The sequence below is a fragment of the Cherax quadricarinatus genome, chromosome 86 (assembly GCF_038502225.1).
Source record: "Cherax quadricarinatus isolate ZL_2023a chromosome 86, ASM3850222v1, whole genome shotgun sequence".
Lineage (NCBI taxonomy): Eukaryota > Metazoa > Arthropoda > Malacostraca > Decapoda > Parastacidae > Cherax > Cherax quadricarinatus.
The window spans coordinates 5,941,475-5,966,939 of NC_091377.1; the positions used below are offsets into that span (position 1 = coordinate 5,941,475).

The 25,465-nt window shown below is 38.7% G+C and overlaps 1 protein-coding gene across 2 annotated transcripts in view; it reads right to left on the reverse strand.

Moving 5' to 3' along the window:
• Positions 1-2,197: 2,197 nt before the first annotated feature.
• LOC128703049 (ATP-binding cassette sub-family F member 3) overlaps positions 2,198-25,465 on the reverse strand; it is a 48,595-nt gene continuing 25,327 nt past the window's right edge. Inside the window, exons 10-15 of one of the 2 annotated variants that reach the window (XM_070103598.1) lie at positions 23,618-23,791; positions 22,755-22,929; positions 17,226-17,314; positions 15,792-15,883; positions 14,028-14,248; positions 2,198-2,489 (exon numbers count right to left, since the gene is read on the reverse strand). In XM_070103598.1, coding sequence (XP_069959699.1) covers positions 2,337-2,489; positions 14,028-14,248; positions 15,792-15,883; positions 17,226-17,314; positions 22,755-22,929; positions 23,618-23,791 — 904 coding nt within the window. In that variant the 3' untranslated portion in view covers positions 2,198-2,336. Of the gene's footprint in view, positions 2,490-14,000; positions 14,249-15,791; positions 15,884-17,225; positions 17,315-22,754; positions 22,930-23,617; positions 23,792-25,465 lie in introns of those variants that run through there. The other variant, XM_070103597.1, reaches the window with a different exon arrangement.

The window sequence follows — 25,465 nt, forward strand, 5'->3', positions numbered from 1 at the left end:
GTTAGTACACATTTTTCATGTTCAAATGTGTACTAGTACACAATGAAATCAGAAACTGTTGTTCCACCACCACATTACCTACCAGCAAATGGGGTGGAAGTGGCACAAAGATGACTTATTCATTCCAGATTTATTACAATTTCATGATACTAATAGTGGAATTCAGCCACAAAGCACACTAAGTAGATTTAATCCAGGATAACCCAATAAATCCAAACAATGCAACTTATGTCCATGTTTCAATGAGTATTACACCTTGAAACAACTGTATTATAGAATTTTGTTGTAAATATATGTTTTACAGTAGTCTGGAAGGCACAGAGGTGTTATGGACACAATATTTATAAAACCCAGGATATTCTCTCGAACCTATGTTTTTTTGTTTTTAACATTAGTCATCTTCCACCAAGGGAAGGGTGACCCAAAACAGAAACTCATCATCATTCACACTCACTGTCTTGCCAGAGGTGCATAGATACTACAGTTCAGGTGCCCCTCCAAACTGCAGATATCCCCACCCCTCCTTTAGAGTACAAGCACTGTACTTCCCACCTCCAGAACTTCAAGTCCAGCTAACAGGTTTCCCCGAATCCCTTCATATATGTTATGTCGCTCACACTCCAACAGCTTGTCAGGTACCAAAAGCCATTTGCCTCCACTCCTACCTAACATGTTCTCACATGCCTGCTGGATGTCCAAGGTCCTTGCACACAAAACCTCCTTTACCCCCTCCCTCCAAACTGCAAACATAATACAAAATACTGTACTGTAAATTATTAATGAAGAAAGCAGTTCATGATAATTTTAATTAAATAATGTCTAATGTAAATACAGTATTTTGATAAATGTTTATGTACTGGCTTTGTTCAGCACAAAAAGATACTATGAATAGATAATATAGTCAGTAGCTGAATGAAAAAAATTGGCCTTTTCTGAAGAATTGCTGCTCTTTAGGATGGATATCCCAAGGATTCCATTAAATAAGAATTGCTGGTAGCCAAGAAAACATACTATATGACTGAATGAACCTTGGAAGTTACCTTCTAGGAAAAATGTGTTAGTTTTACCTTGCAGTGAGAACTCAGCATAATCAAGTGGCAGTTTTTGTATTAGAGAAACCACTTAAGAGCCAATCCAAAACCCATTAGAGCTGGTGTTTAACATAGCCTAAAATAATTAAATAAAAATCATTAAAAGCATTAGCATTTTTAATCAAATAGTATGTGGTGAATTATTAGATGCCTACAGTGTGCACAAGAGCAAGAGGTAATAGATCTGAGGAAAAGGATTCTTCATTTTCACTACCATTTAATTTTATGAAAAATGAATGCTGCCTAGTACACACTTTCAGCTACTTAGTCTAATATAGTCCTTTTATCACAGTATATATAGTTTTGCTTAGCTAGTGAAATCATGTGAACACCTGTGCAAATTCCTTTCCCCATAATATAATTTAATACCTTTTGTTAAAAACTAAATGAAAAGTTTGACTTGAAAAACAGAATGCCTAATGGAATAAATAAACTAGACACTTCAATACTCCTACCTCTTCACGAGAGAAAAATAAAGGTTTATAAAAACAATACTATAACTTATTCAATGTAATATAGTTGGTAAATGAATTTTAAAAGGAACCTAAACTTGGAATGCGGCAAGAATTTTCAGGAACATTAAATGTAGAGATAATGCAGATAATTTAAGTCAAAATTAAGTGCCACACTAGGCAACTTTTTATATAAGTTAGGTCATTGCTAATTGGTAAATAAAAGCAAACATTACATAAATATTGCTTATATTGTTATAACGATGTGCAATTTATGAATGAAATACACAGATATATATATATATATATATATATATATATATATATATATATATATATATATATATATATATATATATATATATATATATATATATATATATATATATATATATATATATATATATTATAGTTTATATGTATATTTGTGTATGGAAAATGCAACAGTGAATAAGTAACAAAACAGACATACTGTATTTCTGTTCTGTTATTTTTCACTAGTATTTTTTCACATTTGCAGTTACGCATATTACTGAGATTTGTGTATGTGTACGTGTGTATGAATGTATGCATGTATGTATATATGTATGCATGTATGTATGTAAACAAATCTCTGATGTATAAAAGCATCTGAATAAACTGATAATGAATCTCTTTCCTAACAAATCTGTAGCCATCTTGAGTGTCAAACCTAATAGGCAACGACTTTCAAGCGTGAAGTTGCTTACAAAAGACTGAAGCTCTGTGATCATAATTTAAATTAGATTCCAAATTCTGAGCTCTACATTGGTTCTTATAGTGTAGTCTGGATCTCTTTTTCAACAAGTGTTCGATATTCATCAAAGCCGCCTTCCATGCAACGAACTTTCTTTTCCCCACACACCCACAGCTCTGTGCACACCATCCGGATGAGGCGCTCATCGTGGGACACAAGCACTACGCCGCCCTGCACAAAATATAAATAATCACAGTTCAGTTATCTATCATCTCTGTAATTCCTGAAAATACAGCAAGCCTTCAATTTTACAGACTAGAAATTTTTTAACTGGAAATATGGAACAAAATCCCTATGGAATAAAATTCTCTGAGTCCCTTGATCTGAAAAATAGTGGCAAAGTCTGTTGGTTACAGGATTGTCCATTATTGTTACAATCATGGCAAAACAATCTCATCTCTATCTATCACAACCTCCATTACCAGCCACCCACTCCCCCTTCCCCCATTAATTTGGTAAATTGAAAATTTAATGTACATACGATGGTTTCAAACTTACAACTTAAAAAAACAAATCATCAGAGTATGTAATACCATTAATATGCTTTTGAAAAATCTTAAATTTTACTGATTTACATTACAATAATGTGGATAAAGGAAGATACAAAAAGCAAAACAAAAGGGCAGAATGAATAGCATTTCATAAACTTGGAACACCTATTAATGTCAACACCAAGCATTCTAATATTACAGCCTCTCCTCACTTAGCAACGTACAGTGGACCCCCGCATACCGATTTTAATCCGTGCAAGAGGGCTCATTGGTATGCGAAATAATCGGTATGCGAATGAATTTTCCCCATAAGAAATAATGGAAATCAAATTAATCCGTGCAAGACACCCAAAAGTATGAAAAAAAAATTTTTACCACATGAAATATACATTTTCCTACACACAAAGAGAAGGATACATGCACAATAGTAGAGTAGTACATGCACAGTATACATTGTGCATGTACTAGTCTACTAAATGAAGAATAAATGACACTTACCTTTATTGAAGATGCAGCAATGACTGATGAGACACTGTGTCCTGGGAGTGCCTTTTCCTCCTGAGTACTGTAGGTCCTGTTTGGCATTTTCTTCCAGAACATGCCTTATCACACTGTGTATGTCACTACGATTCTTAAATCTCTCAAACCAACCTATGCTGGCTTTAAATTCACCAATATGAGCACTAGTTCCAGGCATTTTTCCCTGTTCACCTGGGTGTTAGTCGACTGGTGTGGGTTGCATCCTGGGAGACAAGATTAAGGACCCCAATGGAAATAAGTTAGACAGTCTTCAATGACACTGACTTTTTTGGGTTATCCTGGGTGGCAAATCCTCTGGGGTTAATTGTTTCTTGGTATATTCTCAATAAGCCACACCAACAACAGTGCTACAGCAGCAGCAGACGATGTTACAGCAGCAGCAGACGATGCTACAGCAGCAGCAGACGATGCTACAGCAGCAGCAGATGATGCTACAGCAGCAGCAGCAGCAGACGATGCTACAGCAGCAGCAGACAATGCTACAGCAGCAGCAGACGATGCTACAGCAGCAGCAGCAGCAGACGATGCTACAGCAGCAGCAGCAGCTGACAGTGCTACAGCAGCAGCAGACGATGCTACAGCAGCAGCAGACGATGCTACAGCAGCAGCAGCAGCTGACAGTGCAGCAGCAGCAGCAGCTGTACCACCAATAGTAGCGATGGTTGATTGGGGTTTATTATACAACCTGGCCAGCTCGGAGACACGCACTCCACTTTCATACTTATCAATGATCTTCTTCATCTCTATAGTAATTCTCACCCTTATTGCTGTAGGGTTGGCACTAGAAGCTTTCTTGGGGCCCATGGTCACTTATTTTCCAGATAAAATCACCAAAAACACTGTAATAATACGAAATGTTACGATTGTATGCTTGGATTCTACCGCGGAGGCTGGCTGGTAAACAATGCCACCGGCGGAACATGTGAGGCTGGCTAAGGCGCACACTGGACGCGTCTCGGACGAACAGCGGTGAGCGGGTTTTTGAGCGGTATGCGAGGCAAAATTTTTGCGATTAAAGTGAGCGGTATGCGGAATAAACGGTATGTGATGCCAACGGTATGCAGGGGTCCACTGTACTTGTTTACGTACAGGTGGCCTGGTGGCTAAAGCTCCCGCTTCACACACGGAGGGCCCGGGTTCAATTCCCGGTGGGTGGAAACATTTCGACACGTTTCCTTACACCTGTTGTCCTGTTCACCTAGCAGCAAATAGATACCTGGGTGTTAGTCGACTGGTGTGGGTCACATCCTGGGGGACAAGATTAAGGACCCCAATGGAAATAAGTTAGACAATCCTCGATGACGCACTGACTTTCTTGGGTTATCCTGGGTGGCTAACCCTCCGGGGTTAAAAATCCAAACGAAATCTTATCTTATCTTACTGACGACTCAAACTTACAATGGGCTCTCTGACCAGTATGCATACCTAAATAATGTATATTAGAGCTGAGTTCCTCTATTCTGTTTGTTACAATATACAGCACACCACTGTATAAACATTTAAAATATACTAAAAATGTTATCAATGGTGCAAAAGTGACATTAAAACAATATCAAAGATGGTTGACACCAACCCACCACCATTATAGTATGCCTCTTGCTTAGCGAAGAATTCGTTTACCAACATGGTCTTAGGAACGGAACTCCATTGTTAAGTGAGGAGAGGGTGTATAGTGCAATACTGTGAAAAAAAGTTTCATTTCCTACCACAATTCACCTCCTCTTTATAGTTATCAGTTACTGAGAAGGGAGTATCCATTCAATGCTCTGGCATCTTAATCACATTCTACAATATGCATGCCTTGTGACAGAAGATTTTTTAACCAATTTCCCCAATGGGAACAAATAACAATAATAAATAAAAAATAAAAATCTTTTTCTTTCTTCTTCTTTCAAAACACTGGCAGTATCCCACCGAGGCGGTGTGGCCCGAAAAGAAAACCAAAAGTTTCTCATTATAAATTTAGTAATGTATACAGGAGAAGGGGTTACCAGCCCCTTGCTCCCAGCATTTTAGCTGCTTCTTACAACACATGTGGCTTATGGTGGAAGGATTCTTCACTCCCCATAGAGATATAATTATATTTATGGGTAATGTTAAACCACTAGAGGTCATACTGCAACTGGGAAAAGGGAGTATAAATACAATCCTTTAATCAAGAGCCCACACCAGCATCAAGGGAACTCACTTGACAGGTTATTTTCTCAAGATGGATAATAAATGACTGACTGTAATGATGTTAATGATAATGAACATGCAAACAGCAATTATTACTACAATACATTAATGTGGGAAGCACTAAACCCATAGAAGTTATACAGTGCCTGGGTAAATGGATAGAAGGCATTCAAATTTAGTCCAAGGATGAAAAGTTCCTTACCACATTCAAGAACCTTCCTTGAGGGGATGCAAAAAGGAAGACGGCTGTCATTTGATAGACAGAGACATACTTAGAACCTGTTGCCTCCATTATCACAAGGCTTGTGGTAGATAAATATTGTCTTGAAAATGTCATTATGACATTGTGTCAGGTTATCTGCCAAACGTTACTAAACACACAATAATAAGCTGTGAACTGTGTTCTTTCTCTACTGAAGAGGTCTTCAGGTTTAGGCCTATATATATATTTTTTTTTTTTTAACAAACAGGCCGTATCCCACCAAGGCAGGGTGGCCCAAAAAGAAAAACAAAAGTTTCTCTTTTTAAATTTAGTAATTTATACAGGAGAAGGGGTTACTAGCCCCTTGCTCCTGGCATTTTAGTCGCCTCTTACAACACGCATAGCTTACAGAGGAAGAATTCTGTTCCACTTCCCCATGGAGATAAGAGGAAATAAACAAGAACAAGAACCAGTAAGAAAATAGAAGAAAACCCAGAGGGGTGTGTATATATATACAGTGGACCCCCGCATAACGATTACCTCCGAATGCGACCAATTATGTAAGTGTATTTATGTAAGTGCATTTGTACGTGTATGTTTGGGGGTCTGAAATGGACTAATCTACTTCACAATATTTCTTATGGGAACAAATTCGGTCAGTACTGGCACCTGAACATACTTCTGGAGTGAAAAAATATCATTAACCGGGGGTCCACTGTATATGCTCGTACATGTATGTGTATTGTGACCTAACTGTAAGTAGAAGTAGCAAGACGTACCTGAAACCTTGCATGTTTATGAGACAAAAAATGGACACCAGCAATCCTAACATCATGTAAAACAATTACAGGCTTTTGTTTTACACTCACTTGGCAGGACGGTAGTACCTCCCTGGGCGGTTGCTGTCTACCAACCTACTACCTAGGATGTATTACTCATTTTTTTTTATTGCTATATATTTATTTTCTCCATGTGGGTTTATCTGTGCCAATGTGATAAGTTTGTTGATTATAGCTTCATATTAGTGACAATCTCTAGCGGGCTGCAGATGTGTTAGTGCAAAAGTTGGTATCTGAGGATTAGATAACTGCTAACTGCATGCAGAATTACATCATTCATTTATAAATTTGCTTAAAATAAATTCAGAGATTAAAATATGGAAATTAAAAACCAACCTTGAATTTCTGAATTGCTTCTCCTAAGGCTTCAATTGTTTCTATGTCCAGGTGATTGGTAGGCTCATCAAGTATAAAGAAGTTTGGATTTCCCATGCACATAAGAGAAAATGCTACACGTGATTTCTGTCCTCCTGACAGACTAGCTACTTGCTGCAGTGCCAAATCTCCACTGACTCCAAAGGAACCAAGTTGGCGGCGGTACTCTTCAATGGGCTTTCCTGAAATAAAAATCACAAAAACTTAAGAAAATTGTACAATGTAATGCAAAAGGAAGATGACAGCAACATTGATCGGCTCAGCAGGTAACCACAACTGAATCTCTCCAGCACAGCCTATAGCAAATTACAACAACAATTTCACTATCTGTCATTCAGTGATGCAGATGATGCAGATGATGATGATGATGCAGATGATGATGCAGATGATGATGATGATTAATGATGATTGATGATGATTGATGATGATGATGATTGGATGATGATGATGATGATGATGATGATGATGATGATATGATGATGATGATGATGATGATTGATGATTGATGATGATGATGATGATGATGATGATGATGATGATGATGATGATGATTGATGATGATTGATGATGATTGATGATGATTGATGATGATTGATGATGATTGATGATGATTGATGATGATTGATGATGATTGATGATGATTGATGATGATTGATGATGATTGATGATGATTGATGATGATTGATGATGATTGATGATGATTGATGATGATGATGATGATGAACACTGCTGGTCTGCTCAGGCAGACTCCACACTGGAGGGCAAGACATTTTTACCTTGGTGACTGATATGTAGTCCAACTGCATCCAGTGTTCTTGGTTGCCTGTTGGAGGACATATACAGTGCTTGACATCTCAATGCAGATAAGACAGCCCTATGACCTGCTGATATGCACTGTACAGATGGAAAGCTTTGTTCCAGTGCCAGCACATACCTTGGTTCTGCATATCAGCTCCTTGTGTGGCTCAGGAGAGCTGCCCCTCCTACATAGAAACTGTTACATGCTTATTATGCTATTTGGCAATGATATCTTCTATGCCTGACCACTGATCTCCCATGCCATGAAACCAGTCTTATCCACTGCAGCCATCTTATCCTGGTTGGACTTCATAAAAATTAAAACTCCAGGGTTTAGGTCAATTCTTTCTGGAGTTTAGTTGGTCAAGTCTGCTTTGCCATCATCTTCAAAACCAAATGTCAAAGAATAGGTTATCTAAGTTTACAGTCAACAGTTCTGGCAAAGCAGTTTGATATGATCAAACAGCCATGCCCTCCAGATCTTCATGAGCTGCTGTATTTTCTACTTTCCTCTTGTACCTGGTCCTAAATTTGACCCTGAACCCTCATTCTGATGAGAAATGCAGTAACATCTCTTATAGATTATCCAAAAAGTCTGGTAGAGGTGCTGCCCCTCTGAGCCTGGATCTCCAGTGCTGATTCCTTCAGTCTCGTGGCCAGTTGCAAAGCACACGCTCCACCAGGGTAGTAACAAAAATAAGAAGGCACAGTAGGAAATTACACACCCAAATCAGCCACAAGGATATCAGACATGTCTTCAATGCTATTTTGAAGTATTTGTTTCTTCACAAAGATACTTCTGCAATCAAATTATAAAGGGTATACAATGCCAAGAAGGTGATAAGTTAAGACACATGACATATATCTACAAGTGAATACTTTCATCACAGCATTTGTTACAATAAAATCTCAGTACACACCTGGATATTTGCTCTGCAAGAGTTCCACTGAGCAGACTCTTAGATCTAACTGGTCCACATGATGCTGAGTGAAGTAACCTATTCTCAAAGACCTGGGCATAAAGAAAAATATATACACAATTGAAGAAAATATACACAAAAGCCACAAATACAACAAATACAGTGCATTACCTGGTACCTAGTGTAAAGTATTTACAAACATAATCAGTACAATTTAACAGTGTACTCAATACTTGAAACTATTATCATAAGGAAGCATTGAACCCAAAAGGGTCTTACTGGGACTGGAGAATGGGAGGCAATCAAATCTGATCTGAAGGGAAAAATTCTTTGGAACAAGAACTGGTCACCAGCATCATGACACCTCTTTTAAAAGAATACCTGGGAAATGTGTCAACAGGTAGGTCTAGGATCAGTCACATAGCAAATATAAGAAACAAGATTACAAGAGTTTTCAGGAGTCAAGAACATGGAATAAGAAAGCTTGTTTGCCAGTCCAAGAAGCAGATGATTCCAGCAAACTCCTGCCCGCCGACCAACAATAAATTTTCATCAACTATCAACTCAATAAAATCAAAAGATAAAGCAAACTAATTGCTGAAAACATTATTTATAACTTTTTATTGCATTAATATATGTTTTTAATAACATCAGCCATATAGTCCCTTGCACTCAAAAGTCTCCTTTCAGGCAAAAGATAACTGTTGTGTTAAAAAAGTGCATTATATTATTTTGTTTTTATTAACACATTGGCTGATTCCCATGAAGGCAAGGTGGCCCAAAAGAGAAAAACTTTCATCATCATTCACACCATCACTGTCTGGCCAGAGGAGTGCTTATACTACAGTTATAAAACTGCAACATTAACACCCCTCCTTCTGAGTGCAGACACTGTACTTCCCATCTCCAGGACTCAAGTCTGGCCTGCTGGTTACTTTGCTCACACTCCAACAGCACATCATGTTTAAAAACTATTTGTCTCCATTCACTCCCATCAAATATGTTAATGCATGTTTGCTGGAAGTCCAAGCCCCTCGCACAAAAAACCTCCTTTATCCCCTCCCTCTAACCTTTCCTAACCTGCCTTCCCTCCACTACAGATATACACACTCTCAAAGTCATTCTACTTTGTTCCAGCCTCTCTACATGGCCGAACCACCTCAACAACCCCTCCTCAGCCCTCTGGATAATAGTTTTGTTAATCCTGCACCTCCTCCTAATTTCCAAACTACAAATTCTCTGCATTATATTCACACCACACATTGCCCTCATTTATTTTTTTTTTTTATTATCACACTGGCCGATTCCCACCAAGGCAGGGTGGCCCGAAAAAGAAAAACTTTCACCATCATTCACTCCATCACTGTCTTGCCAGAAGGGTGCTTTACACTACAGTTTTTAAACTGCAACATTAACACCCCTCCTTCAGAGTGCAGGCACTGTACTTCCCATCTCCAGGACTCAAGTCCGGCCTGCCGGTTTCCCTGAATCCCTTCATAAATGTTACTTTGCTCACACTCCAACAGCACGTCAAGTATTAAAAACCATTTGTCTCCATTCACTCCTATCAAACACGCTCACGCATGCCTGCTGGAAGTCCAAGCCCCTCGCACACAAAACCTCCTTTACCCCCTCCCTCCAACCCTTCCTAGGCCGACCCCTACCCCGCCTTCCTTCCACTACAGACTGATACACTCTTGAAGTCATTCTGTTTCGCTCCATTCTCTCTACATGTCCGAACCACCTCAACAACCCTTCCTCAGCCCTCTGGACAACAGTTTTGGTAATCCCGCACCTCCTCCTAACTTCCAAACTACGAATTCTCTGCATTATATTCACACCACACATTGCCCTCAGACATGACATCTCCACTGCCTCCAGCCTTCTCCTCGCTGCAACATTCATCACCCACGCTTCACACCCATATAAGAGCGTTGGTAAAACTATACTCTCATACATTCCCCTCTTTGCCTCCAAGGACAAAGTTCTTTGTCTCCACAGACTCCTAAGTGCACCACTCACTCTTTTTCCCTCATCAATTCTATGATTCACCTCATCTTTCATAGACCCATCCGCTGACACGTCCACTCCCAAATATCTGAATACGTTCACCTCCTCCATACTCTCTCCCTCCAATCTGATATTCAATCTTTCATCACCTAATCTTTTTGTTATCCTCATAACCTTACTCTTTCCTGTATTCACCTTTAATTTTCTTCTTTTGCACACCCTACCAAATTCATCCACCAATCTCTGCAACTTCTCTTCAGAATCTCCCAAGAGCACAGTGTCATCAGCAAAGAGCAGCTGTGACAACTCCCACTTTGTGTGTGATTCTTTATCTTTTAACTCCACGCCTCTTGACAAGACCCTCGCATTTACTTCTCTTACAACCCCATCTATAAATATATTAAACAACCACGGTGACATCACACATCCTTGTCTAAGGCCTACTTTTACTGGGAAAAAATTTCCCTCTTTCCTACATACTCTAACTTGAGCCTCACTATCCTCGTAAAAACTCTTCACTGCTTTCAGTAACCTACCTCCTACACCATACACTTGCAACATCTGCCACATTGCCCCCCTATCCACCCTGTCATACGCCTTTTCCAAATCCACAAATGCCACAAAGACCTCTTTAGCCTTATCTAAATACTGTTCACTTATATGTTTCACTGTAAACACCTGGTCCACACACCCCCTACCTTTCCTAAAGCCTCCTTGTTCATCTGCTATCCTATTCTCCGTCTTACTCTTAATTCTTTCAATTATAACTCTACCATACACTTTACCAGGTACACTCAACAGACTTATCCCCCTATAATTTTTGCACTCTCTTTTATCCCCTTTGCCTTTATACAAAGGAACTATGCATGCTCTCTGCCAATCCCTAGGTACCTTACCCTCTTCCATACATTTATTAAATAATTGCACTAACCACTCCAAAACTATATCCCCACCTGCTTTTAACATTTCTATCTTTATCCCATCAATCCCGGCTGCCTTACCCCCTTTCATTTTACCTACTGCCTCACGAACTTCCCCCACACTCACAACTGGCTCTTCCTCACTCCTACAAGATGTTATTCCTCCTTGCCCTATACACGAAATCACAGCTTCCCTATCTTCATCAACATTTAACAATTCCTCAAAATATTCCTTCCATCTTCCCAATACCTCTAACTCTCCATTTAATAACTCTCCTCTCCTATTTTTAACTGACAAATCCATTTGTTCTCTAGGCTTTCTTAACTTGTTAATCTCACTCCAAAACTTTTTCTTATTTTCAACAAAATTTGTTGATAACATCTCACCCACTCTCTCATTTGCTCTCTTTTTACATTGCTTCACCACTCTCTTAACTTCTCTCTTTTTCTCCATATACTCTTCCCTTCTTGCATCACTTCTACTTTGTAAAAACTTCTCATATGCTAACTTTTTCTCCCTTACTACTCTCTTTACATCATCATTCCACCAATCGCTCCTCTTCCCTCCTGCACCCACTTTCCTGTAACCACAAACGTCTGCTGAACACTCTAACACTACATTTTTAAACCTACCCCATACCTCTTCGACCCCATTGCCTATGCTCTCATTAGCCCATCTATCCTCCAATAGCTGTTTATATCTTACCCTAACTGCCTCCTCTTTTAGTTTATAAACCTTCACCTCTCTCTTCCCTGATGCTTCTATTCTCCTTGTATCCCATCTACCTTTTACTCTCAGTGTAGCTACAACTAGAAAGTGATCTGATATATCTGTGGCCCCTCTATAAACATGTACATCCTGAAGTCTACTCAACAGTCTTTTATCTACCAATACATAATCCAACAAACTACTGTCATTTCGCCCTACATCATATCGTGTATACTTATTTATCCTCTTTTTCTTAAAATATGTATTACCTATAACTAAACCCCTTTCTATACAAAGTTCAATCAAAGGGCTCCCATTATCATTTACACCTGGCACCCCAAACTTACCTACCACACCCTCTCTAAAAGTTTCTCCTACTTTAGCATTCAAGTCCCCTACCACAATTACTCTCTCACTTGGTTCAAAGGCTCCTATACATTCACTTAACATCTCCCAAAATCTCTCTCTCTCCTCTGCATTCCTCTCTTCTCCAGGTGCATACACGCTTATTATGACCCACTTCTCGCATCCAACCTTTACTTTAATCCACATAATTCTTGAATTTACACATTCATATTCTCTTTTCTCCTTCCATAACTGATCATTTAACATTACTGCTACCCCTTCCTTTGCTCTAACTCTCTCAGATACTCCAGATTTAATCCCATTTATTTCCCCCCACTGAAACTCTCCTACCCCCTTCAGCTTTGTTTCGCTTAGGGCCAGGACATCCAACTTCTTTTCATTCATAACATCAGCAATCATCTGTTTCTTGTCATCCGCACTACATCCACGCACATTTAAGCAACCCAGTTTTATAAAGTTTTTCTTCTTCTCTTTTTTAGTAATTGTATACAGGAGAAGGGGTTACTAGCCCATTGCTCCCGGCATTTTAGTCGCCTCATACGACACGCATGGCTTACGGAGGAAAGATTCTTTTCCACTTCCCCATGGACAATAGAAGAAATAAAAAAGAACAAGAGCTATTTAGAAAAAGGAGAAAAACCTAGATGTATGTATATATATATATGCATGTGCGTGTCTGTGAAGTGTGTATATATATACAGTGGACCCCCGCATAACGATTACCTCCGAATGCGACCAATTATGTAAGTGTATTTATGTAAGTGCATTTGTACGTGTATGTTTGGGGGTCTGAAATGGACTAATCTACTTCACAATATTTCTTATGGGAACAAATTCGGTCAGTACTGGCACCTGAACATACTTCTGGAGTGAAAAAATATCATTAACCGGGGGTCCACTGTATATGCTTGTACATGTATGTGTAGTGTAACCTAACTGTAAGTAGAAGTAGCAAGACGTACCTGAAACCTTGCATGTTTATGAGACAAAAAATGGACACCAGCAATCCTAACATCATGTAAAACAATTACAGGCTTTTGTTTTACACTCACTTGGCAGGACGGTAGTACCTCCCTGGGCGGTTGCTGTCTACCAACCTACTACCTAGGATGTATTACTCATTTTTTTTTATTGCTATATAGTATTTATTTTCTCCATGTGGGTTTATCTGTGCCAATGTGATAAGTTTGTTGATTATAGCTTCATATTAGTGACAATCTCTAGTGGGCTGCAGATGTGTTAGTGCAAAAGTTGGTATCTGAGGATTAGATAACTGCTAACTGCATGCAGAATTACATCATTCATTTATAAATTTGCTTAAAATAAATTCAGAGATTAAAATATGGAAATTAAAAACCAACCTTGAATTTCTGAATTGCTTCTCCTAAGGCTTCAATTGTTTCTATGTCCAGGTGATTGGTAGGCTCATCAAGTATAAAGAAGTTTGGATTTCCCATGCACATAAGAGAAAATGCTACACGTGATTTCTGTCCTCCTGACAGACTAGCTACTTGCTGCAGTGCCAAATCTCCACTGACTCCAAAGGAACCAAGTTGGCGGCGGTACTCTTCAATGGGCTTTCCTGAAATAAAAATCACAAAAACTTAAGAAAATTGTACAATGTAATGCAAAAGGAAGATGACAGCAACATTGATCGGCTCAGCAGGTAACCACAACTGAATCTCTCCAGCACAGCCTATAGCAAATTACAACAACAATTTCACTATCTGTCATTCAGTGATGATGATGATGATGATGATGATGATGATGATGATGATGATGATGATGATGATGATGATGATGATGATGATGATGATGATGATGATGATGATGATGATGATGATGATGATGATGATGATGATGATGATGATGATGATGATGATGATGATGATGATGATGATGATGATGATGATGATGATGATGATGATGATGATGATTGATGATGATTGATGATGATTGATGATGATTGATGATGATTGATGATGATTGATGATGATTGATGATGATTGATGATGATTGATGATGATTGATGATGATTGATGATGATTGATGATGATTGATGATGATTGATGATGATTGATGATGATTGATGATGATTGATGATGATTGATGATGATGATGATGATGAACACTGCTGGTCTGCTCAGGCAGACTCCACACTGGAGGGCAAGACATTTTTACCTTGGTGACTGATATGTAGTCCAACTGCATCCAGTGTTCTTGGTTGCCTGTTGGAGGACATATACAGTGCTTGACATCTCAATGCAGATAAGACAGCCCTATGACCTGCTGATATGCACTGTACAGATGGAAAGCTTTGTTCCAGTGCCAGCACATACCTTGGTTCTGCATATCAGCTCCTTGTGTGGCTCAGAGGAGAGCTGCCCCTCCTACATAGAAACTGTTACATGCTTATTATGCTATTTGGCAATGATATCTTCTATGCCTGACCACTGATCTCCCATGCCATGAAACCAGTCTTATCCACTGCAGCCATCTTATCCTGGTTGGACTTCATAAAAATTAAAACTCCAGGGTTTAGGTCAATTCTTTCTGGAGTTTAGTTGGTCAAGTCTGCTTTGCCATCATCTTCAAAACCAAATGTCAAAGAATAGGTTATCTAAGTTTACAGTCAACAGTTCTGGCAAAGCAGTTTGATATGATCAAACAGCCATGCCCTCCAGATCTTCATGAGCTGCTGTATTTTCTACTTTCCTCTTGTACCTGGTCCTAAATTTGACCCTGAACCCTCATTCTGATGAGAAATGCAGTAACATCTCTTATAGATTATCCAAAAAGTCTGGTAGAGGTGCTGCCCCTCTGAGCCTGGATCTCCAGTGCTGATTCCTTCAGTCTCGTGGCCAGTTGCAAAGCACACGCTCCACCAGGGTAGTAACAAAAATAAGAAGGCACAGTAGGAAATTACACACCCAAATCAGCCACAAGGATATCAGACATGTCTTCAATGCTATTTTGAAGTATTTGTTTCTTCACAAAGATACTTCTGCAATCAAATTATAAAGGGTATACAATGCCAAGAAGGTGATAAGTTAAGACACATGACATATATCTACAAGTGAATACTTTCATCACAGCATTTGTTACAATAAAATCTCAGTACACACCTGGATATTTGCTCTGCAAGAGTTCCACTGAGCAGACTCTTAGATCTAACTGGTCCACATGATGCTGAGTGAAGTAACCTATTCTCAAAGACCTGGGCATAAAGAAAAATATATACACAATTGAAGAAAATATACACAAAAGCCACAAATACAACAAATACAGTGCATTACCTGGTACCTAGTGTAAAGTATTTACAAACATAATCAGTACAATTTAACAGTGTACTCAATACTTGAAACTATTATCATAAGGAAGCATTGAACCCAAAAGGGTCTTACTGGGACTGGAGAATGGGAGGCAATCAAATCTGATCTGAAGGGAAAAATTCTTTGGAACAAGAACTGGTCACCAGCATCATGACACCTCTTTTAAAAGAATACCTGGGAAATGTGTCAACAGGTAGGTCTAGGATCAGTCACATAGCAAATATAAGAAACAAGATTACAAGAGTTTTCAGGAGTCAAGAACATGGAATAAGAAAGCTTGTTTGCCAGTCCAAGAAGCAGATGATTCCAGCAAACTCCTGCCCGCCGACCAACAATAAATTTTCATCAACTATCAACTCAATAAAATCAAAAGATAAAGCAAACTAATTGCTGAAAACATTATTTATAACTTTTTATTGCATTAATATATGTTTTTAATAACATCAGCCATATAGTCCCTTGCACTCAAAAGTCTCCTTTCAGGCAAAAGATAACTGTTGTGTTAAAAAAGTGCATTATATTATTTTGTTTTTATTAACACATTGGCTGATTCCCATGAAGGCAAGGTGGCCCAAAAGAGAAAAACTTTCATCATCATTCACACCATCACTGTCTGGCCAGAGGAGTGCTTATACTACAGTTATAAAACTGCAACATTAACACCCCTCCTTCTGAGTGCAGACACTGTACTTCCCATCTCCAGGACTCAAGTCTGGCCTGCTGGTTACTTTGCTCACACTCCAACAGCACATCATGTTTAAAAACTATTTGTCTCCATTCACTCCCATCAAATATGTTAATGCATGTTTGCTGGAAGTCCAAGCCCCTCGCACAAAAAACCTCCTTTATCCCCTCCCTCTAACCTTTCCTAACCTGCCTTCCCTCCACTACAGATATACACACTCTCAAAGTCATTCTACTTTGTTCCAGCCTCTCTACATGGCCGAACCACCTCAACAACCCCTCCTCAGCCCTCTGGATAATAGTTTTGTTAATCCTGCACCTCCTCCTAATTTCCAAACTACAAATTCTCTGCATTATATTCACACCACACATTGCCCTCATTATATACATGTATTATATGTGAGCGTATAATTTTACTTTCATTAAAAATTGTATGCAATGCTGTTATCTCAGGTATCACAATGAAAATGCAAAAGATTTTAACAAATGAAGTTTGTTATATAAATCATTTGTATAAAATAAAATATGCTAGTAGTTTCTCACCTGTTAGCAACTCTGTGGCCCCCAGTTGGCTCTAGTTCTCCCAACAAGATCTTCAATAAAGTAGTTTTCCCAGTACCATTTTCACCAACCTGCAGCAAGAACAGAATGTAAATATGACAAATGTCCCATGACAAACAATAATTATCAATGTTAGGTAAATGGACACAGATAAAACTAATGTGATATTTTATGCATGGTAGCCGTCTCCCACCAAGGTAGGGTGACCCACCCATCCCTCCTCAAAAAGAAAAAAAAGAACACATTCATGTTCACTCATTCAATAGCTGTCATTCCAGAAGTGTCCATATTTTTATTATCACACTGGCCGATTCCCACCAAGGCAGGGTGGCCCGAAAAAGAAAAACTTTCACCATCATTCACTCCATCACTGTCTTGCCAGAAGGGTACTTTACACTACAGTTTTTAAACTGCAACATTAACACCCCTCCTTCAGAGTGCAGGCACTGTACTTCCCATCTCCAGGACTCAAGTCCGGCCTGCCGGTTTCCCTGAACCCCTTCATAAATGTTACCCTGCTCGCACTCCAACAGCACGTCAAGTATTAAAAACCATTTGTCTCCATTCACTCCTATCAAACACGCTCACGCATGCCTGCTGGAAGTCCAAGCCCCTCGCACACAAAACCTCCTTTACCCCCTCCCTCCAACCTTTCCTAGGCCGACCCCTACCCTGCCTTCCTTCCACTACAGACTGATACACTCTTGAAGTTATTCTGTTTCGCTCCATTCTCTCCACATGTCCGAACCACCTCAACAACCCTTCCTCAGCCCTCTGGACAACAGTTTTGGTAATCCCGCACCTCCTCCTAACTTCCAAACTACGAATTCTCTGCATTATATTCACACCACACATTGCTCTCAGACATGACATCTCCACTACCTCCAGCCTTCTCCTCGCTGCAACATTCATCACCTATGCTTCACACCCATATAAGAGCGTTGGTAAAACTATACTCTCATACATTCCCCTCTTTGCCTCCAAGGACAAAGTTCTTTGTCTCCACAGACTCCTAAGTGCACCACTCACCCTTTTCCCCTCATCAATTCTATGATTCACCTCATCTTTCATAGACCCATCCGCTGACACGTCCACTCCCAAATATCTGAATACATTCACCTCCTCCATACTCTCTCCCTCCAATCTGATATCCAATCTTTCATCACCTAATCTTTTTGTTATCCTCATAACCTTACTCTTTCCTGTATTCACTTTCAATTTTCTTCTTTTGCACACCCTACCAAATTCATCCACCAATCTCTGCAACTTCTCTTCAGAATCTCCCAAGAGCACAGTGTCATCAGCAAAGAGCAACTGTGACAACTCCCACTTTATGTGTGATTCTTTATCTTTTAACTCCACGCCTCTTGCCAAGACCCTCGCATTTACTTCTCTTACAACCCCATCTATAAATATATTAAACAACCACGGTGACATCACACATCCTTGTCTAAGGCCTACTTTTACTGGGAAATAATTTCCCTCTTTCCTACATACTCTAACTTGAGCCTCACTATCCTCGTAAAAACTCTTCACTGCTTTCAGTAACCTACCTCCTACACCATACACCTGCAACATCTGCCACATTGCCCCCCTATCCACCCTGTCATACGCCTTTTCCAAATCCATAAATGCCACAAAGATCTCTTTAGCCTTATCTAAATACTGTTCACTTATATGTTTCACTGTAAACAACTGGTCCACACACCCCCTACCTTTCCTAAAGCCTCCTTGTTCATCTGCTATCCTATTCTCCGTCCTACTCTTAATTCTTTCAATAATAACTCGACCATACACTTTGCCAGGTATACTCAACAGACTTATCCCCCTATAATTTTTGCACTCTCTTTTATCCCCTTTGCCTTTATACAAAGGAACTATGCATGCTCTCTGCCAATCCCTAGGTACCTTACCCTCTTCCATACATTTATTAAATAATTGCACCAACCACTCCAAAACTATATCCCCACCTGCTTTTAACATTTCTATCTTTATCCCATCAAACCCGGCTGCCTTACCCCCTTTCATTTTACCTACTGCCTCACGAACTTCCCCCACACTCACAACTGGCTCTTCCTCACCCCTACAAGATGTTGTTCCTCCTTGCCCTATACACGAAATCACAGCTTCCCTATCTTCATCAACATTTAACAATTCCTCAAAATGTTCCCTCCATCTTCCCAATACCTCTAACTCTCCATTTAATAACTCTCCTCTCCTATTTTTAACTGACAAATCCATTTGTTCTCTAGGCTTTCTTAACTTGTTAATCTCACTCCAAAACTTTTTCTTATTTTCAACAAAATTTGTTGATAACATCTCACCCACTCTCTCATTTGCTCTCTTTTTACATTGCTTCACCACTCTCTTAACCTCTCTCTTTTTCTCCATATACTCTTCCCTCCTTGCATCACTTCTACTTTGTAAAAACTTCTCATATGCTAACTTTTTCTCCCTTACTACTCTCTTTACATCATCATTCCACCAATCGCTCCTCTTCCCTCCCGCACCCACTTTCCTGTAACCACAAACTTCTGCTGAACACTCCAACACTACATTTTTAAACCTACCCCATACCTCTTCGACCCCATTGCCTATGCTCTCATTAGCCCATCTATCCTCCAATAGCTGTTTATATCTTACCCTAACTGCCTCCTCTTTTAGTTTATAAACCTTCACCTCTCTCTTCCCTGATGCTTCTATTCTCCTTGTATCCCATCTACCTTTTACTCTCAGTGTAGCTACAACTAGAAAGTGATCTGATATATCTGTGGCCCCTCTATAAACATGTACATCCTGAAGTCTACTGAACAGTCTTTTATCTACCAATACATAATCCAACAAACTACTGTCATTTCGCCCTACATCATATCTTGTATACTTATTTATCCTCTTTTTCTTAAAATATGTATTACCTATAACTAAACCCCTTTCTATACAAAGTTCAATCAAAGGGCTCCCATTATCATTTACACCTGGCACCCCAAACTTATGTACCACACCCTCTCTAAAAGTTTCTCCTACTTTAGCATTCAGGTCCCCTACCACAATTACTCTCTCACTTGGTTCAAAGGCTCCTATACATTCACTTAACATCTCCCAAAATCTCTCTCTCTCTCCTCTGCATTCCTCTCTTCTCCAGGTGCATACACGCTTATTATGACCCACTTCTCGCATCCAACCTTTACTTTAATCCACATAATTCTTGAATTTACACATTCATATTCTCTTTTCTCCTTCCATAACTGATCATTCAACATTACTGCTACCCCTTCCTTTGCTCTAACTCTCTCAGATACTCCAGATTTAATCCCATTTATTTCCCCCCACCGAAACTCCCCTACCCCCTTCAGCTTTGTTTCGCTTAGGGCCAGGACATCCAACTTCTTTTCATTCATAACATCAGCAATCATCTGTTTCTTGTCATCCGCACTACATCCACGCACATTTAAGCATCCCAGTTTTATAAAGTTTTTCTTCTTCTCTTTTTAGTAAATGTCTACAGGAGAAGGGGTTACTAGCCCATTGCTCCATATATCATAATTTAAATACCCTCTAAACTATCTTATAATCCCACACCTCCCCCAATACTCCAGCATTCATTTCTTTTACAACTCCACCTATAAATATTTTAAACAATCAAAGTGACATCTCACATCCCTAAGGCATACTTTTACTGGGAAAGTGTCCCCCTTTACCCTCTTGAACATATCCTAAAATAAGCATCATTATCTGCGCAAAAACTACATGAGTTTTAACCTACCACCTATTCCATAGATTTGGAACATGTCACACTGCTTCCCTATCTACTCTATCATATGCTTTTCTCTAAAAACATGAATACAACAAACAACTCCTTACCTTTATCTAAATATCACTCAAATGCGTCAATGTAAACACCTGGCTTACACACCCCTTACCTTCCCTAAATCATCCACGTTCCTTTGCAATCCTACTTCATGTACCCTTAATTCTTTCAATAATAATTCTACCATACACTTTGCCTGATACACTCAAGACGTTTATTCCCTTATAATTCTTAAATTCTTTTGTTCTCTTTTCTTTTATACAAAGAACCATGCATGCTATTATTATAATTACATTGTATATATAAAAGGACCTCAATGGAAATAAGTCACTTTGTCTGACTTTTATGGGTTATCCTAGGTCCTCTACATATATGCTGCTATGTATGATAATCTATGTAACTGTATTTGTGTATACCTGAATAAACTTATTTACTTACTTACTTACTTAACCTTTTGAGGGTCCATCCCGTAGTTCTATGGCTTTGAAGCCAGGGTTCAAGCCATAGTTCTACCCCATGAGCTCAGCTCACCCAAATTAGCTGTAAGCAGTAAATTTGGGCCTAGATATGAGAGAATGCATTTATATGGTGTGTGCACCATATAAAACAAATCCTGCAGCACACAGTGCATAATGAGAAAAAAAAAACTGCGACTGTGTTTTTGGATTAAAACAGCGACTTTGCGGTGTACAGTCATATGTTGTTTCCAGTTGTATTTGTGGCTTCTAAGCCTCATATGATAGAATGGAAGATATATTACAGAAATAGAGATGATTTGATTGATTTTAGTACTGAAAAAGGCTTGAGACTGAGCTCAAAGTAGCAGAAATGTTCAATTTTTGCCAATGTTCAAGAGTAAACAATGACGTCACGCGTCCAATACACATCAACTGGTGGGTCTAATATGCATTCACGAATGTGCTAATATTATTTATACAGTTATTACAATATTGCATAACAGTAAATCTTCTATTTTTTGGTGTGAATAAAAAATCAAAATGGAACTCATCTGTAAAGCCTGGAAACATAACTAATAAACAGAGGAAATGTTATTTTAGTGCCAGGAATGCCTGCATTGCTTATTCTGGACCCTATTTTGAAATTGGAATATTTTGAACTTTGTGTGAAAATGGCCAAATTACCAGTTTCCAATCACTTTATTGGGTAGTTAAAATAGTTGATTAGGTGATTTCTTGTGCTTAATCGATAAAATAGAAGTAATACATGTACACTAGCGAAACAGCTAAGAATTTGGTCGACTGGAATAATTTATCATCAACTTCGTACTTTTTGTTTTATTACCTTCAGAAAGATTCTCTATCATTTCATAAGAAAAAATAAGAAAAAATTGGTTTTTGAAAATTCTAGGACAGTGTGGACAAGTTTTAGATCAGGGGTCTGGACAGTGAAAGGGTTAACTGTTAACCAGTGGATTTTGCCTATAATTTTAAAAGTCCGTTGTAACAAGGGTTTACTGTACAAACACACATAAGAACATCCAAAGTTAAACTAACAAAAAAACTACTCTCACTAACAAACAAGAAAAAATAAATGGCATCACACTAAATTTAAGATAACTTACATCAGTTAAAAAAAAAAAGTAAATTCTTAATGCCCAATGGTTCAACTATATATTTCCCTCTGAGAAAACCCAGCAGTTGGAGGAAAGAATTGTCTTCAATCACAATAATGAAATTACTTACAATACATATTCTAGAATCCATGGCTGCAGACAGATTAACTCCCGAGAATATCGTCATGCCTTTGGTATATTCAAATTGCACTTCATCAAGTTGTAGAATAGGTGTGTTTAGCTTCTCTACTTCAGGGAATTTCAACACCAGTCCTGTTTCTTTCTCAATAGGTTTGAGCTCCGGTCTACAAAATAAGTAATCAGATTATTAAAAGAATACAACATCAATTTTACACACTCAAGTGATTTAAGAAACACTGTAACAATGTTAATTAACACAGAACATGATTTTCTTTCTTATTAAAACAAGAAAGGAATTAAATGAACTGCCGTCCCCACAGGTGTGAGGCAATCACATTACCAAAGTGTCAGAGCGGAGCCATCAGAACCTACTGTATAATAAAGCAGGGATGCAGTGGGCACAATAAGGGAATGTTGTATCATCGTCTGTAGCCTCAGACTATTCAGCATTTTACCAGAGGGCATCAGAAATGCAGCTGAGACAAGTGTAGAAGGCTTCAAGAGGAAATTTAACAAGTATCTTCACCAGGTGTGAGATCAACCAGGCTGTGATGGATATGTGGATCAGCAGTCTTCCAGCAGCAACAGCCCAGTTGACCAGGCAAGCTACAGATGAGCCTGGCCTATGGCCAGGCTCCAGGAATAGAAAACCACATACATATATAGAATCCTAAATGAACTGCCACATGCCTAGCATGTGGCAGTTCTTAGAATTTTAGATGCCCTAATTCAATCACTGTTACATAAAATTACACTGTGAGGTCACAGTATAAACAAGTTTACTGTAACAAACTTCAGAAACAGTATTCTAAAAAACTATGTAAAGGAAAAAAAAACAGATAAATTACTTACAGTTTCTCAAGCATCTTGATCTTAGACTGCACTAAAGAGGCACGTTTAGCATTGTAACGAAATTTGTCAATAAACTCTTGCACGTGAACTCTGAATTGCATCTGAGCCTCATATTCTCTCTGCTGGTTTTTCTGCCTCTCATTTTTGGTGTTGATAAAGCTTTCATAGTTGCCACTGAAAAATAAGTTATAGATAAAGGATCTTCCAACTAAATATGCTGAATAATAAGTGTGCTTCTGTAAGGAGGAAATCATCTGAAATCTTTAATTTCCATTTTTTTTTCTAGTTACTCTAAAGCCACTTTCATTAATTAGGGAGTTGAAAACTGTTGGAAATGTAACTCCCCCACAAGTCTAGGTGTTTAAAATTAAGCCTTCTTTGAGTTACAGACAATCATTTGTAATTTTATGGAAACAGAGGTTAGGTTTGCATGTACAGAGGAGTAAAATAAATATAATGAAAGAATTAGCACAAGATACAATAAAAGTACACCAAGGAGATAGGAATGTAAAAGATTAATAAGTCTTTCTTTCAACACATCGGCTGTATCCCACCAAGGCGGGGCGGCACAAAAGGAAAAACGAAAGTTTCTCCTTTTACATTTAGTAATATATACAAGAGAAGGGGTTATTAGCCCCTTGCTCCTGGCATTTTAGTCGCCTCTTACAACACGCATGGCTTACAGAGGAAGAATTCTGATCCACTTCCCCATGGAGATAAGAGGAAATAAACAAGAACAAGAACTAGAAAGAAAATAGAAGGAAACCCAGAGGGGTATGTATATATATGCTTGTACATGTATGTGCAGTGTGACCTAAATGTAAGTAGAAGTAGCAAGACATACCTGAAATCTTGCATGTTTATGAAACAGAAAAAAGGACACCAGCAATCCTACCATCATGTAAAACAATTACAGGCTTTCGTTTTACACTCAATTGGCAGGATGGTAGCACCTTTTTGGGCGGTTGCTGTCTACCAACCTACTACCTATAAGATTAATAAGTTTTTTTTTTTTTTTTTCAACAAGTCGGCCGTCTCCCACCGAGGCAGGGTGACCCAAAAAAGAAAGAAAATCTCCAAAAAGAAAATACTTTCATCATCATTCAACACTTTCACCACACTCACACATTATCACTGTTTTTGCAGAGGTGCTCAGAATACAACAGTTTAGAAGCATACACATATAAAGATACACAACATATCCCTCCAAACTGCCAATATCACAAACCCCTCCTTTAACCCTTTGACTGTTTCAGGCCCCTCTCTGAAACTGTCATTCTATGTCGCTCAATTTTTGAAAAAAAAAAATTATTTTTTCTTATGAAATGATAGAGAATCTTTTCCCAATGGTAATGACACCAAAAGTTCGAAATTTGGTAGAAAACTCATGGAATTATGCTCCCGCGAAGTTAGCGGTCTCGTCAACATATGCGTATCGGCGATTTCGCCGACTTTGAGCCCTATTTTCAGCCAATTCCTTTGTTCCAGTTGACCAAACTCATAGCTATTTCTTTAGAACTCCATTTTATCTATCAGCTGAGTACAAGAAACCTCCCATTTACTAATTTGGACTACCCAATATGGTGGTCCGAAATTGGCAATTTGGCCAATTTCACGCAAACTAAAAAAGATGCCAATTTCAAAATAGGGTCCAGAATAAACAAGGTAGACATTCGTGGCACTAAAATAACATATGCTCTGTTCATTAGTCACATCTCTAGGCCCCTCTTATATTATTATTGCTCTCTATTTTGATTTTTTATTCATACAAAAAAATACAAAATTTACTGTTATGCAGACTACTGCATTATTGTAAAAATGGTGTAAATAATATCAGTGCACTAGTGA